The 16,322-nt window shown below is 43.1% G+C and overlaps 1 protein-coding gene across 4 annotated transcripts in view; it reads right to left on the bottom strand.

Annotated features, from left to right (window-relative positions):
- Positions 1-786: 786 nt before the first annotated feature.
- Positions 787-16,322, bottom strand: part of APP (amyloid beta precursor protein) — a 364,206-nt gene continuing 348,670 nt past the window's right edge. For all 4 annotated transcript variants that reach the window (XM_074997342.1, XM_074997353.1, XM_074997321.1 and 1 more), the window contains 3 exons: positions 15,148-15,248; positions 9,536-9,682; positions 787-1,986 (listed from right to left, as the gene is read on the bottom strand). In XM_074997342.1, the coding sequence (XP_074853443.1) occupies positions 1,885-1,986; positions 9,536-9,682; positions 15,148-15,248 (350 nt within the window). In that variant the 3' untranslated portion in view covers positions 787-1,884. The remainder of the gene's footprint in view (positions 1,987-9,535; positions 9,683-15,147; positions 15,249-16,322) is intronic.

Below are 16,322 nucleotides of genomic sequence, written 5' to 3'. Positions count from 1 at the left end.
GAGGGGAAAGTGCTCCCCCGTACCTTAACTCTCATGCTGGGTGACCGCACGCTGACCTGAAATGAGGGAGCCCCTGGCCTATCTCCCGCTCTCTGCCTGGTGAGCAGAAAGGATTTGCACCTGGGTCCCAGGTGCAGAAGAATTCTCTAACCCCTGGGATCTCTCAAGCTCTCCATGGAAGCAGTTCCACATTAAGAAATTATCCAAGGGCACAGCTTTCCCAGAGGAGACAGAGAAGCCCCACATCAGGGGTAGGAGCAGTCTTTAGGCTTTGAACATTTGAAGGTGTACTCTAACCCCTGGCTAAAATGTCTAAGCTCTACAACAGCAGCACCACTACCAGCTTCTGTACAGGGCCTGGAGTACGCATACCAGATCAGTCACTGAAGGAGAGCTAGGCAGCCACACCCCTCTTGAGGATCACCCAGGGAGTGAAAGGCACAACAGCTGCATATTCCCCGGCAATTGCTGTGCTGTTCATTCCCTTCAGGCAGGCCCAGGGAAAGCAATTTTCGCTTTAGCTTTCACCTTCACAAATGGCATATTGGTACTGTGGGCAGAAGAGAGCTGTGCAGCAGGTATGCTCTGCCACAGATCTCAGGGCTGCTAATTTCCTGCCCACAGCCCAAGACATTGATTTTAAAAGGGACACTACTTGAGGAGCGGCAGTAATAAGAGAACCACCTTCCATTGACGTATACAATGTTCGTCAATCTGCACACCTTTACGTACGCTTTTGGGGGGTGGTAATCACATAATCACACCACTACACTGGGACTCCTCCAGGAATTAATTTATTTACATTAAGACACTGTTATACAAAGTGTATAATTTTGACATTTTTAAGAAGGGGAGAGGAGCCTAAAGCCCTGCCCCTTCCCCACACTGCCTTTTGTTCCCCTCTAGTCCAACTGTGGAGGTTCTGGTCCGCATCTGCTGGAAAGGTAATGCCCCTTCCCTCCCCCTCGTTTACTGTTCAAGTTGTTTTCAACATGCTTGTTTCTGCCTCCCAAGAAAACTCTTGTCCACAGGTTTTTTTCTTAATTTATTTATGTAACACAGTGTAGAAAGCTATCAATTCATAAGCAATGGTTCTGTACAATCATCCTGCAGAGACATTTGTAGGATCCCCATTAATTTTCAACCAGCAGGCACTTTTTCCCCTATGAAAGTGCTCACAATTAATAGGGATTCATTTTCATTTGTAATTTGTATTAAAAGATCTAAAAGGTACATGGAAAAGAAAATAAGTTTACCTTCCAATGCCTCAGGTGTGCACATAAAACAGGCACAAAGAAACATGTGTATTCCCATGATTTCTACATCACTAATACAGCAGAAGCAACCATCTGTACAATAAAATGCAACTGCAGAGGAAAATAACTCATCTGGAATACTTTAAAAAAAACGCAGTTGTACTTTAAAATGCATAGTGAGCCGAAAAAATACTCAAAGAGAAGCAGCTAAGTCACAGGAAGCATCCCCCATCAATTCTTAAAGCATGTTTCAATTAGGACTGAATTTTTGCCACAAAATCACAAGAATATACAATTGGCTAAGGGGCTACATTATAAATAATTGGGAAAGAGAATCTATCCATGCACTAGTTAAAGACAGCTAAACTCTTTACAGTACACAAAAAACACATTCATTAATAATGTGTAAAGACTGAAATGTAAAGAGAGAGAAAATACATTACTGATTTATTTTTTATTATTTCAAGTTCAGGCATCTACTTGTGTTACAGCACAGCTGTCAAAGGCGATAATGAGTAAATAATAAAACAGAGTGTTTTTGTTTCTTTCCACGTTATTCTATAATTGAACACCGATGGGCAGTGAAGCAATCATTTTGCTGTCCAACTCATGAGGCTGTAGTGGTGTTCTAGTTCTGCATCTGTTCAAAGAACTTGTAGGTTGGATTTTCATAGCCGTTTTGTTGCATCTTGGAGAGGTGGCGTTCCTCTGGTGTCACTGCAGCATCCACCTAGCGCAGGAAGGAAACAGATTTGCAGTCAGGTTTCCTCTCCAATATGTACAGTGGCAAGTTTACTTACTTCTCCCAAATATATTCTGAGTTATCAGAGTTCTCCTATGTGCAGTTAAACACAGATTTGAAAGCTCCACCTCCCTAAGAAACAGAAGCAAACAAAGGACTCACTCCTCAACCTTACCCTCCCAGGAAAAGCCTAAGCATGGATGTAAGTCTTGGAGCTTAACCAGACTCCACTCGCCTGGGCCTGACGAGCTGGTTCTCCAGTGAACAGGGCTCCAAAAACCTAACTTCTGTTAGCTCTAATCTTGCCTAATCTAAACAACCAGTTTAAAGAAACAGGCTGACTCTCCCAAACAAGAAGAGTTTGATGGATCAACACCTTGAATAACACCTGGAATTATTAGTCATCACAGCACTTGGCTAAAGAATAACTTGCAGGCAGGTAAGCTCAGTGCTGCTCCTATTGCCTTGGCCCAAAGGAAATTCCTTCTGGACCTAGACAGTGATGGCTTGCATCTCCGCTGCTGTAATCTGCAGGACAAGAACTAGTCATCTGAAGGGGTTACATTTGCTCAAGGATCTGGCAATCCGCTAAGAGAGCAAGCCAGTGGATTCCTTCTGAAGTGAGCTTACCAGCACTCCTTGTCCTTGCTCCACTGAATCTGCAGCCTGACAGACAAAAATGGGGAAAAGGGAGACGTTTGCATCCCGTTTCACCACCTCTTTCACGTGTTGATCGTCTTCCAAGTCTCTAACGGTTAGTAGCAGGAGTGGTCTCGCCTCCCGTGCTTGCAGAGGGCCTGACACAAAGGGGTGAAACTAGACTCTCCTATAACACAAAACTACCTTGACCAAGCAGCAGGAGGTAGATTTTGCTGAACCCTACTAGACGCTATCTAGAGTTGAAAAATATTTTCAAATTTGCTAATTAAAATGAAAAACTGCTGCTGATTTAGGGTGCTCAACAATCCCCTATAATTTGATGGGGGCCATGGTTCTTCCTCCATGGCTGAATTTGATCCCCAATAGCCCCAGTGTTTTGTTTCTGAACCAGTTAAGTACCTTCTTGCACCCTGAAGTGGAATGTTGATTTCTTAGCAGACAGGCATAACAACAGTTCAGCGGTTGCAACTTTGGTTTCTAAGTAACCCCTGTGCCATAGATTGCTATAATGTTCAGTGAAAGAGGAAACCAATGTGAAACTAGAAGCCAACAGAGCTGTTGAGACCAGTCTGTAAGGCTATGTCTTGATTACAGCAATTTGTCAACAGAATTTTTTTTTTTTTTTGTCAGAAGGTAGTTTGTGACAAAACTTCTGTCGACAGATCACAGCCAAACTGCCACGTGGATCGCAAGAGCAATCCACTCTGTCAACAGAGAGCAGCTGGAAGCCCAGCAGACAGAGCTGCCCTGTGTCCCAGAAGCCCAGTCTGTGGACAGCCCCCCACCCCCGGGCGTCCAGACCAGCTTTCTGTCAACAAAGGCGTTATAGCTTGTGGGGAGCAGGATAAGACTGTCAACAAAAGTGCTGTATTGTGTCAATTTACTGTTGACAGAAAGCCTTGGGAATCCGGATACTCCCCAGGTTTAGTCGACATAATGCTCTAGTAGACATAGCCTAAATATTAAAACACCTAATTACCCCCATAGTCTGAAGGGAGTCACTGTCGTGTATTCAAAACCTACCATTTCCTGGCTCTCATGCTAAACACTGACACTACTGTCAGCTACTCTATTTATCCTTTACCTCTAGCACAAGGGTTAGCAACCTGTGGCTCCAGAGCCAAATGTGGTGCTCTAAGGAGCCGCTTGCAGCGCCAAGCACTGCTACCGCTGGCTCCATGTTTGGCTCCAGAGGCTGCCACCGCTTAATGTTTTTTGTTTAAGTGATGGCAGCCTCCACAGCTGCTAAGCAGTTCGCTGCAGCAGGTGGGGAAGCCGGCAGGGCAAGGAGCACTGGAAAAGGAAGCCAGGGTAAGGTCAGACTGCAAGAGAGCTGGGGAGGGGGTGGCTGAGCCTGCCCTGACAGAGCTGTGCAGGCACAGGGTGAAGAGGGAGCAGTGGCAGTGCATGGAGCTTTTTGGTTGAGCCAGGTAAATCCTGAGGTTGGGGTGTCTGAGTTTGGGGCTGAAGGGGTTCAGCCTGGAGATTGGGGAGGGTGGTTTTTCAGAATGGCGGGGGGGAAGCTGGGGGATGGGGCTTACAAACTTTTTAACTGGTAAAAACCACTGTGTGCTCTGTTCTTAAAACAGGGGTTACAAAGTACAGTTTGATATTTTTTGTATATTTATTTAGGAGCAGCTCATTCACGTGCGTTGTGGCTCTTGAAGGATTGATTTTGTAACTGAATTTGAAAAAATGGCTCGTCACTACTTCAGCTGCAGACCCTGGCTCTAGTGTTTGCCACCTCCCTTTAAAAACAAAATCGATTCTACTTTGTCAGAAAATTGAAAAGCAGGAAGGGCACAGAGGTTCTCAACTACTTTAAAACATTAGCTATTAACATTTTAATGTGAATTTCTGTAATGACCTTTATCGAAAATACCTTTTTTTATTTTTAGCATAAAATAACCTTTTGGATAATGGAAAATGTATTCTCTCAAGAAATCTTATGGAACAGGCTAGTTTTGTCCAACCTTTCCATGAATAAGTAAAGAAGTAGTTCTTAAATAACCTTGTGAGGTTATCTGGTCCAGTCCCTTGCACTCATAGGAGGACTAAGTATTATCTAGGTCACTCCTGACTGGCGTTGGTCTAACCTGCTCTAAAAAAAAATCGCCAGTGATAGAAATTCCACAGCCTCCTGAGGCCATGTGTTCCAGTGCTTAACCAACCTGACAGGCAGGAAGTTCTTCCTAATGTCCAACCTAAACCTCCCTTGCTGCAATTTAATCCCATCGCTCCTTGTCCTATCCTCAGGGACTAAGAACAATTTTTCTCTACCCCCACCTCCTCCTTGCAATAAGTCTTTTTTTTATTAACTTAAACCATTATGTCCCATCTGTCTTTTTTTTCCAGTCTAAACACAACTTGATGGCCGATTTATAAGCTAGAAATATTGTAGCATTGGAAGAACAAGACTGACCCCCCCACTTCAAAAGTTGTTACCTGAAGTTCCAGAATAAAATAAGACATGTTGTTCCACCCCCCCACTGCTCCCCCCGGGCAAGTGCAATCTAATCTGCCTACTTCTGTGGCCCTGTCTGTGGCTGTGTCTAATGGCTTCCATGTCTTCCCTATAGAACCCTTTCCTATCTCATGTTATCCCATTGACTACAGTTTCATGTGTGATAATGCATCGGATGACTTGCTGCCTCTTTTTTAAAATCTTCTCTCCACCTTGGCCCTGGTTTCAACTGACCAGGAATCACCTTTAAAAATACTTCTGTAGGTCTGAGAATAATCCTTTCCCTTCTCTATTAAGTCAGGTCACCGTCTTTAAGGGTCAGACCCTGCTTTCACAGAGAGGTTGTTCCATAACTGGCTACAGCAGGGCTTCTTGCCCTCTCTCTTTGGCTGCTGCAGGAAACAGGATATTAGATTGGCTGTTTCGCTGGTCTGGTCTAACTTGACACTTCCTATTCTGGAATGTAATGGGACCCTTTTCTTGTTTAAAACACTTGCCTATAAGGGCGTGAGGCTTTTTAAAGCTGAGCCTGCAAGAAGTAATTTCGTTAGATGTAAAAATGTACACAAGCACTCTCGGAACAAAACGAAAGAGCGTTACTCTTCAATCAAACTGACAAACCCATGGCTTAGTACAAACCAGGCGCTGGCTGGAGAGGCGGCTTACTCTTTGGGCTGCCCTGCTGCATTTCTCTAGCTTTCGGGCACAGGAACAAGCCTTTCATTTTTCAAAAGGGGGGGAAAAAAAACCCATCATGATAGTGACAGACTATTGCAGTTTCTTTTAGCTGGCGCAAGCAGTGGATGAATGCTCAGCTTAGCTGTCAACAATCATTCCACTTTATCAAAGGCAAGGGAACCCTTGGGAGCTTCGCATCCTGTCTCCTCTTCAAACTCTGCACTCAAGCCCCAGGACGCTTCTGGTACAATGATGCGCTCAGCAGCTAGTGTACAATATTGCGCTTGCATTTTAATGACCCGCTCCGTGCCTGCCAGTGCTCTTTTCTTGCTATCCTACCTCATTACTGTTTCCCACAGCGAGAGCAGCCCTGGAGTTAGTGGGACTTGGTGAAGGCCAGCGACAGTGCTGCAGACTCTTGCCACAAAATCATCTCGGCAATTATCTCCACGCTAGCTCCTGCTGTTTAAATACCCTCTCATCACAGATGACCATTGGCCCTACCCCTGGATATGGTGCAGCTAACATACTTCAGTAATTTAATACCTGGGAAGGACTATGCTCCACTATCAGGATTCTGTGCCACATTTTTAATTTTTGGGTGAAAGTCACATTTTAGTAGGGCCCAGTATAGCCCATCAGACCAAGTGTAAGATATTGGGGTAGAAGTAATCTTTTTGTTGAGTGTTTATCCAGTGGATCATCATTGGAGCCCTACACAACAATATGAAGGAGTTGATACTAGTTAAGTATTATGGTGGATATTCTACAGACAGGGAAGAGGACGTTGCCTCTGCCTGGAAGAACCTACCGAGAAGAAACAAAAACAAAACAAAAAAAAACAAAACCAACAACTGACCAGTCCAGCAAGCTTCCAGCTTGTACTGGAAATGGTAGAAAAGAGAGCCAATGCATATGAAAAACCTCCCAGCTTTCTTCCTAAATGAGCTAATGTAATGTCATAGTAGGTTCAAGTTTTATATGTACACAAGAACCAAAATCATTTGATAGATATAGTCTGGATCATGCTACGCAGGCCACTGTAAGCGCTCACAGCCAAAAACACTTACAGAAAACTCCCAAATGATGACAGATTAAGAATCTGATGCACAAAGTGCTGGCTCATGGGTTGAGAGATTAGGGACCTCTACATGGATTCAGTGTCTGACAGGACAAACAAGCTGAATGCCACAGAGGAGACTAGTCCCTGATTCTGGAGAAAGAGCATCTGAGCTCCAGGAGTGTGCCATGGCCCATGCTGTGCTTACTGAAGCTTGTCTAGACAATGCCACACTAAACTCAACACCACAGTCCCCCCCCTTTGTCTGGAATCAAAGGATAAGATGCATGCAGTGCTCTTTGTCCAAGTTGTGAGACAGGAAGAGACTAAACAAATAAAAGAGACTGGAGACTAATCAGACTCACAAGAAGAAACCAAAGAATGGACAGAAAACTGAAGAAAACATCAGGAGCAGCAAGAACAATCAGATTTTAAAAGCAACAAATGTGGCTATGAAACATGGCCAAGTTGGATAAGTACTCTTACAACTGAAGAATATTCCAAATCAAGGCAAAACCTACACTTGATAAGATAATTTAGAATACATTCCCTTTCACCACCAAATCATTATATGACTTTTCTTTTGGAGTTTGGCTTAGAAGTGCCAAAGGATGACAAAACCCTTTCTGCTTCTCAGGGAGTGATCATACCTAGGATCTCATAGCCAACCTTGCTGCAGCCGCAATTTTCCTTCTCTTACTTCCTTTTAAACATTTTATGATAAGTCACGTGTAATCTTGTTTTGATAGCTACACGTTTTATGTATTTGTAGACTTATGTCCTTTCTTAGTTATTGGTGTGCTAATAAGTATTGCTGGAGTTAGAGAGATGGTAACAATTCTCTCTCTTTTCTGACAGACAATACTTCTTGATTTACAAAACTGAGCAGAATTCACTGCCATTTGTCTCCTTTTATACATCCAGCCTCTATTGTCGTCACACCTTTTTTGATCTCACCTGCATATGTTCTATGCAGCTAATCATAATGTGGCTTCAGGAGCTGGTTTTTAAGAATTTCTAAGTTGCATGTACTCTAACTTGAGCCTGATACTCCAGCTGTAAAGAAACCCAGGCAATATATCCCAAGCAAAGATTTTTTTTGAGATTTGGGTTTTTATTTTAGGTGATGATGCCCAACATCTATATGGCAATATTTAGCTGTTTGCAGTAACTGATATTAACTATTTGGTGCCTGGCCCCCTCCAAAAATTGTTTGTAGTTGTCCTCCTCTAAAGGAGCACAAATCACAGGGAAAAAATTAACTGTCAAAGTTGATCCAGTTTTATAAATCTATTTAAAAAAAATTGCAATGCCTTTCCAGTCGTGAGAGGCTTTTATTTACAGACATGAGAGAACGACTGCTAAGAATTTTATCCCCACTACAGAATTGTTGGGGAGCAAACAAACGTAATGGAAACTTTTGTAATCTTACCCCTATTAACATACATTTAACTTGTCATAGAAGTTTCTAACACATGCAGATGGGATACAAATTAGTTTATCAAAAACACCTGATATAGACCAGATACAAAGCTATTTATATTTCAAATGTTACGCCTTTACTGCACAACTTTGCTAGATAAACCTCTTTGGACTGGAATATCCTTACTTCAAAGATGTTTTGTTAGGAAGAATTTACTGCCTACAGAGTTTTACATTTTTCAAAGTGCTGTACAAACACTTCCTAACTAATCCTCAACATCCATAGGAATAGATAAGTATTATCCAATTTTGCTGGTGAGAAACTAAAGCAGAAAGGTTAAGTGACTGGTTTAAGGCCACAAATCAAGGATGCAATCAAGAACCCTGGTGCCTATGCACAAAGAGTAACCAGTAAATCATACTGCCTTAATTTCTCTGCTGCTTAATTGATTAGGTATTTGTGCTAGATTCAAAAGTCCTTGGTAGGAGCTAGCGGCTGCTATTGTTTATTCACTGTTCAGTTACGCTGTCACTGACATCCCGATCAGTTGAACATAAGAGGGGCTAACATTTCTGATTTCAGTTTTGTAGAGGAAAATTCACACAGATGGAAGATTATCCTTTCCATTTTTATTCAAACCTGTACTTTTTTGATGCAAATCTTAAAAGCTCCTACAGCACAACAGACCAACAAGTCAACAATTGTCTATTTTCCTGGGCTATTAGAATACTAACTACAATCTGTGTAAATACAGCACCAAAGCACAGTCCTGCAAATTGTAAAAGTCTTCTGCACTGTACATGCTTAGGAAACATCCCGCCTATGTATCCCACAGGGCCTGAGTGTCATCTAAATTAAATGGCCGTTGAAGACAAATGGACCTGAAGAAATTAACAATTTAGTTTAATTTAAAACTGAAAATATTTAGCTGGTGGTTTCTGGAAACAGAAGAAGCTCTTAAGGACTGCCGGATATAATGCACTAATGCGAAATGAAGATATCAGTAGCAAAGGAAAAAAGGAATCTTTTTTACTGATGTTCCATTAAATCACAGTAGGTGGTAGCAGCACTAGTACTTTAACTCTATTATGAGCCCATGAAGGATTTACGTGACTCTTTGGGAAAGGAAACCATTTTAATTTTGAGAAAAGAACATGGCCGAGAACTTTTGAGAAATTACGTGGTTGGATGTGGCACTCTGCTGCCAACTTGATTCGCTCAAGTACAGCTTCGTTCTGTAACTTTCACCTACCTCTACTACACCATGATGGATGGATGTGTACTGCTTTTTCTTCAGCATCACCAAAGTAATGACAATGACTGTTGCTATGACAACACCACCCACCATTAGTCCAATGATGGCACCTTTGTTTGAGCCCACATCTTCAGCAAAGAATACCTAGGAAACAAAAATAAAATCAGGTAAGTCACAGAATCCCCTCTGCTACTTAGCTAAATTGTAGCTTTCTATGCAATTTACAAAATGTCTAAGTACTCTTTAGAGAAATGTTATTTTATGACCCCCACATTCCAATCTCTTCAGCAGCTCAGAAACTAGGTCACCGTAGCAGCAAGCTCTCCCTGTCATAGAAAAGGTACACAGAATGATGTGGGAAGTTTTAAGTACTCCTGCCTTTTGGTGTACTAGTTCTGTGGATGAATGGACTTTACTTATCTCGTTGGCTGCCAAGTCAACACCAGCCATCTGTTTTAGAGACACTCGAAGTACAATTGGTAATTGCTGCTCAGGCTAGTTTAGGGGATGGCTACACATACCCCAGGGTGATTGACTGAGGATTGCAGGAAAGTACTGGGAGAACATATGTTTTTCAGAGGCTGAAGTATGAAATATTGTCATGAATGTACATTTGTTCAGGATTGGTTTAGGTAAGTATGATGTGCCTGTCCAATATAAAGGCTTATTTCATGCCTACAGGATAACAATGAAGCCTACACATAACTAGCTGTCTTAAGAGGACAAAGTTCAAGAAACCAAGGTGATTTGTCTAGCAGCACAGAGTTTAGCACAAGGGAGAATAAATATACTATTTTAAGGAGCCTAGTAAGGGCAATTAAAATTTTCTCCTCACTCTGCAAAAGTCTGAAATGTATTTTTATATAATTAAAATAACTACAGGTTGAACCTCTAATCTAGCATGCTGTTGGCCGATAACATCTGTAATCTGGCATGATTTTAGACAGACAACTACTTATCATGGGTGTGGCCTAGTTTCCCATGGTCCACAAAGCCTGCTTATAGCCACCAGTCCTGGTTCTAAGTGTTCTGTGCTGTAACTTAGCTGTAATTTACCCCTAAAGCCCAGTAAGCAGTGGAAATGTTGGTAACCTCCCAGGGTCTGGCAAATTCTTGTGTTAGGTACTGGTCAGATCCTGAGGGCATTGGACTAGAGAGGTACAGCATGTACTGCCTGCCTGCTTCTTAATGATGACCAGTCCTGTTCATCATCAGAATAAGGTTTCTACACAGAAATTGGTCTGTACTAGCTATTAAAATCAATTTCAGACATGCCATTCCAGGTAGAATCGATGTATCTGAAATCGACTTACCTGTCTTCACTAAGGAAGATCAAAGGGCGCGTTTCTCCCACTGACCTCCCTTACTCCTCATGATAGCAAGGAGTACAGGCGGCTGACCCCACACAGATCTATTTTCTGTCTCTTCACCAGATGCGTGAAGTCGAAATCCAGAAGATTGACTCTGACCTGGTCAATTTTCTGCGTGGTACAGACAAGCCCTCAATACCTGGCATGAGTGTACAGTGCACTAGCTTGCCACACTAAGTTGCTGTGTGTGCTCTGCCATCAAGCATTAAATGTGCTGTAGTGCACTCTGATATACAGTCCCACTTTGGCTGGCTATCCACAGGTGTCTGTGTAGACAAGCCCTAAGTATGTACATATTAAATAGAGGAGAAATTATTTGCTCTTTATTGCATCTTCATTTAGCCCCCAGGGAAAGTTTTTAATTTCACTCACATTTTCTTCATTTTAAAGACCTTAATACTTAGCCGATTTCTTGTTTCTCCCTTGAGTTTTAAAATCCTTATCTAAATCTCAGCACTGTATCATATTTGAACTTTTAAAAGAAAACATTCTCCCATTCAAATTTAAATATGCTGTTCCATTGTTTAAACATCTTTTGCTGACAGCAATATTAAAAATGCAGTGGTACAGACACAAAATCTACAGAGTTTGCAGTGTTGTTGTCATCTTCTGTCAATATTACTTGCATATAAAGAAAAAAACGTGCAACTGTACTTATTCTAAATTTAGGATAACACAATTTAAAAATCAGGGTGTTTTTAAAGAGAATGTTCCCTTTACTAAACACAGTACATTATCTTTTTCCATTAGCCCAGTAGAGGGAGCTGCAGCTCTTAATTGCTTACACAAATATCTGCTACTGACACTTTTTGAGTTGACTGGCTGTGAGACACAGAAGCAACAAAAGGAAAATAAGTATTGAAATGGACCAGCGCCAGGTTTCCTCTCTCCAGCAACCTTTTCTTTGACTTAATTTCGTCATAATATTTAACCCCCTTGAGCAAGGTGTGGCAGAATTTTCCCAATTAGTGTAACACATTTTGGATTAGCTTCTCACCTGGGAATTCTCAGCACCAAAGAGACAAGTATGTTTTTACACTCATTACTTAGCTCAAATGCAAATTTGAGCTCCAAGTTCCTCTTAATTTTTCAACCCTACTTAGGCTGAAGATTATTTTATTAAAGATCCTAGTTTATTAGGATCTTAGAACTCTTAAGATAAAAAATTCACAAAAGTGGAAGCAAGAAAAGAGATTTAACTCTTTGCCTTGTGACAAAGTCAGTCCAATTCCTGGGCCTCTGTCCTCTGACCAGTCCACTAGGACCCCCTAAGGTCCCTGTTGCCCTCGCTGGGGTGAGGGGTGGTCTGGGTGGAACCCAGCCCCCACCCCCTCATCCCAGGTTCCAGCCCAGGGACCCTGTGCAGCTGCCAGTGGGAGCAGCTGACTCCCTTGGTCCTTGGCACAGCAACTCTGCCCCCTGTGCCACTTCCCCAGACAATTCCCCTGGTACTTTCTCCAAGCTGTAGCAGTCCTGGGCCTTCTCTCTTGACTATGTAGACACTCCTGCTCTCTCTCTGTGATCTGCAATGTTCCTGTTGTTCTCCTCTCAAACCTGTTCTCTCTCTGCTCTCCTCTCACTCTCTTCCCCTGCCCTTCCCACTGTGGAGGATTTTAAAGGCCTCTCATTGGCCAGTCATTGGGGCCAGCTGGCTTTAATTAGGCGGAGCCATCTCCCACCCAGCTGCCTCTGATTGCCCTGCTGGCCCTTCTGCTTGTTTAGGCTTCCTTCACCCTGGCCCTGCCACAGCCTATACTACCGCAACACTGCTGTTAGACTAACTACTTTGTGCCTTATGGTCCTGATCAAAAAGTTCGCTGGAATCTGTGGGAATCTTTCTGAATGGTCTTTAGATCTGCCCGTTAGCTATGTTTTCTCACTTGGATATGTCTGTAGCCACAAGAGTCACAGTGCACTGTTAAGGCAGAGCCCTTCTTCTCCCTGCCCATCTCACAGCACGTTTTATTGCTTACAGTACAAAAATTGCAAACAAGATATAACTAACTACAGGTGCAAAGTAAATCTCATGGAGAATCTCCTCCTCTGAAAGGAAGTGAGACAGGGAAAAGGAGGATGTGGCAGGACCTTTATAACCTTCAGCACAATGGTGAGGGCACTTACGGGGATGTGAAAGACCCAGATTCAATTACCTCCTGTGCCTGATATGGAGAAGGGATTTCAAGATGGGTCTTTCACCTCACAGATGAGTGCCCTAAGCACTGGGTGAGGGGGGTGGGGAGGAGAGACCATCATTCTCTCTCTTGTTCAATGAATATGTATAAACAGTGTGGGTCTCCCTCTCAGGAGGTAGATGGGGTGCTCATCTGAGAGGCAGAAGCCCTGGAAACTGAATCCAGGTCTACCATATGCTGGCTGAGAGCCCTAAAGTCATGTAGTTTAAATGAGCTAAAGGGCACAAGGCAGATTAGACACTCCTGTTGGTTCCCCCTGCTCTGTTGCTTACAATCTTGGTTTAGATGACCCCCTAGGTGACGCCCCTCGGGAGAGGGTTCACAGCTGTGAATTCCCAGTGGAGACTGTTGCTTAACTCCAGTTTGTAGGGAGGCATGCAACTCCCTTTGAGGCAGGGTATAGGCTACACTTTCCTTGGTGTGGCCTATTAATTAGCCCACCTGACTCCCAGCTCAGTGTGATTACTTCTGTGATGCTCATTCCTAGGTTCCTTACTCTGCACATGCACCATATAGGGAGCCTTAGTCATAACTTCCAGTTGCAAATGCCACTAGGTGCTGAGTGCTGCAGTGCCAAGACACTTCGTTAATTTAGCCTTGAGTGCCTTAGGGAACAAAGCGGTGTCTACAGTCCAGCCCAAGTGATACTATTAGACTTGGTCTGAGCCATGTTCCAGGACTGCACTGGACTCTGAACCTAATCCCTAGGTGGATTTCATGGTTCTAGGCGTGATTTTGGCACAGTGCTTCTGCTGGGGTACAGACAGAACTCTGTGTGTGTGCGTGTGCGTGCGAGCGCGTGCATGTGCGTGTGCGTGTGCGTGTGCGTGTGCGTGCACGCGCGCACGCTCAAAATCTCAGACAAGCAGGATGGGCTATGAAATCCTGAGGCTGTGGCCTTATCGCTCCCTACCTCCACATAGCCTCACCCTGAACTCTTTGTAGGTCTCATGTTGTTAATGCATCTTAGCAAGGGTTGTAGAGACAAGGTGGGTGAGGAAATATCTTCCACCGGACCAACTTCTGTTGGTGAGACAGACAGGCTTTTGAGCTATACAGCGTTCTTTGGGTCTGGGAAGGGCACTCAGAAGGTAGGCCTGCACTGTAACTAAACACCGGTGGCTGGTCTGTGCCATCTGTTTTGAGTTTGCTGGGGTGTTTAACTGTGGAGCAGATGTTCGGGTTCTGGCTGCGGCCTGAGTCCTGGGACTCTCCTAATGCTTAGAATCTTAGCGCTTAGGTGCCAGCCTGAGCCTGACAATTCACATCACAATTAAATCACCCTTTAGCTCGAGTCAGATAGCCAGGTCAGCCAGGGGCTAACAGCAGTTTAGGCACGCCCAGAGTATGACAGATGAACACAAGACTGAACAAGGGCTTAGAGAAAGTACTCACTGCACAGGTTAAGGACTCAGTCAAGGTGAATAGTCCCCTGCATCGTGAGTGGTCCCTAACAGCAGCATTTCTCAACAACTGATCCATGAGAGCTCCCCAACATTGTTCAGGAAGGCAGCAAGCCAGTCCCCAGTATCAAAAAGGCTGAGAGAGTGCCAGCCTTAGCTGTGTTCCCTAGCCCTCAAGAAGAGTGCTGGGTCACTGGAAAGCTTGTCTCTCACCAACAGGACGAAATGATATTCCCTCGCTTCCCCCACACCCTCATTTCTCTGATATCTTGCAACAAAACGGGGCTCTCTGAAGTATTTTTCACACACCTAATGATGCACTGAGCATGCCTGGTACAGGCCATACTTGACATAAATGACCATACATGTTGGTAACTGATGCACATATGTGGTAACTGTTAGTTTGATTTTCCTCTCACCCTACTTTTACACAGGTATAAACTCACTGACTCCTACAGAATTATTCCCAATTTATACCCTTTTAAGAGTGAGGAGACTCAGACGGGTGTATGTGAAATCATACGTAGATCTTTTTTCCAAACATGCAATTAAAAAAAAATGTGGGCCACAGTGTCTCTGCAAGCAAGGATGTTATTAGCCAAAGTGATTCAAAACAAACTGAAAACTCTAATTTGTTCACTCACCAATTTTTGATGATGCACTTCATAACCTGAATCATGTCGAAATTCTGCATCCATCTTTACTTCAGAGATCTCTTCTGTTTTAACATTGGTCAACCCAGAACCTGCATTGGTCACAATGAAATAATTTATTAAATCCACCACTTAAATAATTAACTGGCAAAAGATGACAGCATGAGGCAATGTGTCACTCACTTAAATGAGATGTAATGTAATGTGAAAACTGAGCTGGGGAACAAATGAAGTGTATCCAATTTTGCCGTTCAACTGACAATGAGCCAGTAAAATTCTTCTGTTGTGTTAGTTTTCTCAATCCTCTATTGCTGCGGCAGTGTACGCATCAAAGATCCACAGTATGAATAGAGCCCCTACCTAAATCACAACCATAAAAAATGGGTCACACTGTAAAATCTGGTCTTGTGTGCCTCTCCCCCATACAACAGATTTCACAGGGGAGACCAGTGCTTCTCAAATTGGAGGTTCTGACCCAAAGAGAGTTGCAGTGGGGACAGAAGGGTATTTTAGGGGAGCTGAAATATTGCCACCTGTACTTTTAAGGTCTCTTCAGAACTGGGTGGATGGGGAATGATAGCTGTTGGGTGGACAGCCAACTCTAAAGGCAGTGCCACTGCCACCAGTAAGGGTAGCAGTAACACCCCCTCCCTCCCACACACACAATAATGTTGTGCTCTCCCTCCTGGTCCCTACAACTCTTTCTTGAGTCAGGACCCATACAATTACAATTGCTTTGCTGAAATTCCAGATTTAAATAGCTGACATCATGAAATTTATGATTTTTTTTTTAAAAAATCCACTAATTGTGAAATTGGTCAAAATAAATTGTAAATATGATAAGGCCCTATGAAACACAGAATCAAAAAGCGAGGAACTAAAGGAGTGGCCTCGTAAGACGGCTCTCAAGATGAAGAGTTCTGACTTACCATAACAACAACAGCGAAAATTGACATTAAGGATGAAATTGTCTTATTTAGCTCCCACTGCTAAGATAAAACTGTACCTTTCTTTGCTTTTTGTGAGCTTGTACCTTCTACTAAATGTTATTTAAATTATGAAGTAGACGACTTACCATAATTGAGTGAGTTAAGCAGCTTTCCATATGAAGCCCTACTGAACGCCACTTTATGCTTTGGCTAGGACTATTAGTTTGGGACACTTAA

This window comes from Carettochelys insculpta, chromosome 1 (assembly GCF_033958435.1).
Source record: "Carettochelys insculpta isolate YL-2023 chromosome 1, ASM3395843v1, whole genome shotgun sequence".
In the NCBI taxonomy this organism is placed as follows: Eukaryota; Metazoa; Chordata; order Testudines; family Carettochelyidae; genus Carettochelys; species Carettochelys insculpta.
The sequence above is the reverse complement of the archived record's forward strand: the minus strand, read 5'-3'. Positions and strand labels throughout refer to the sequence as shown.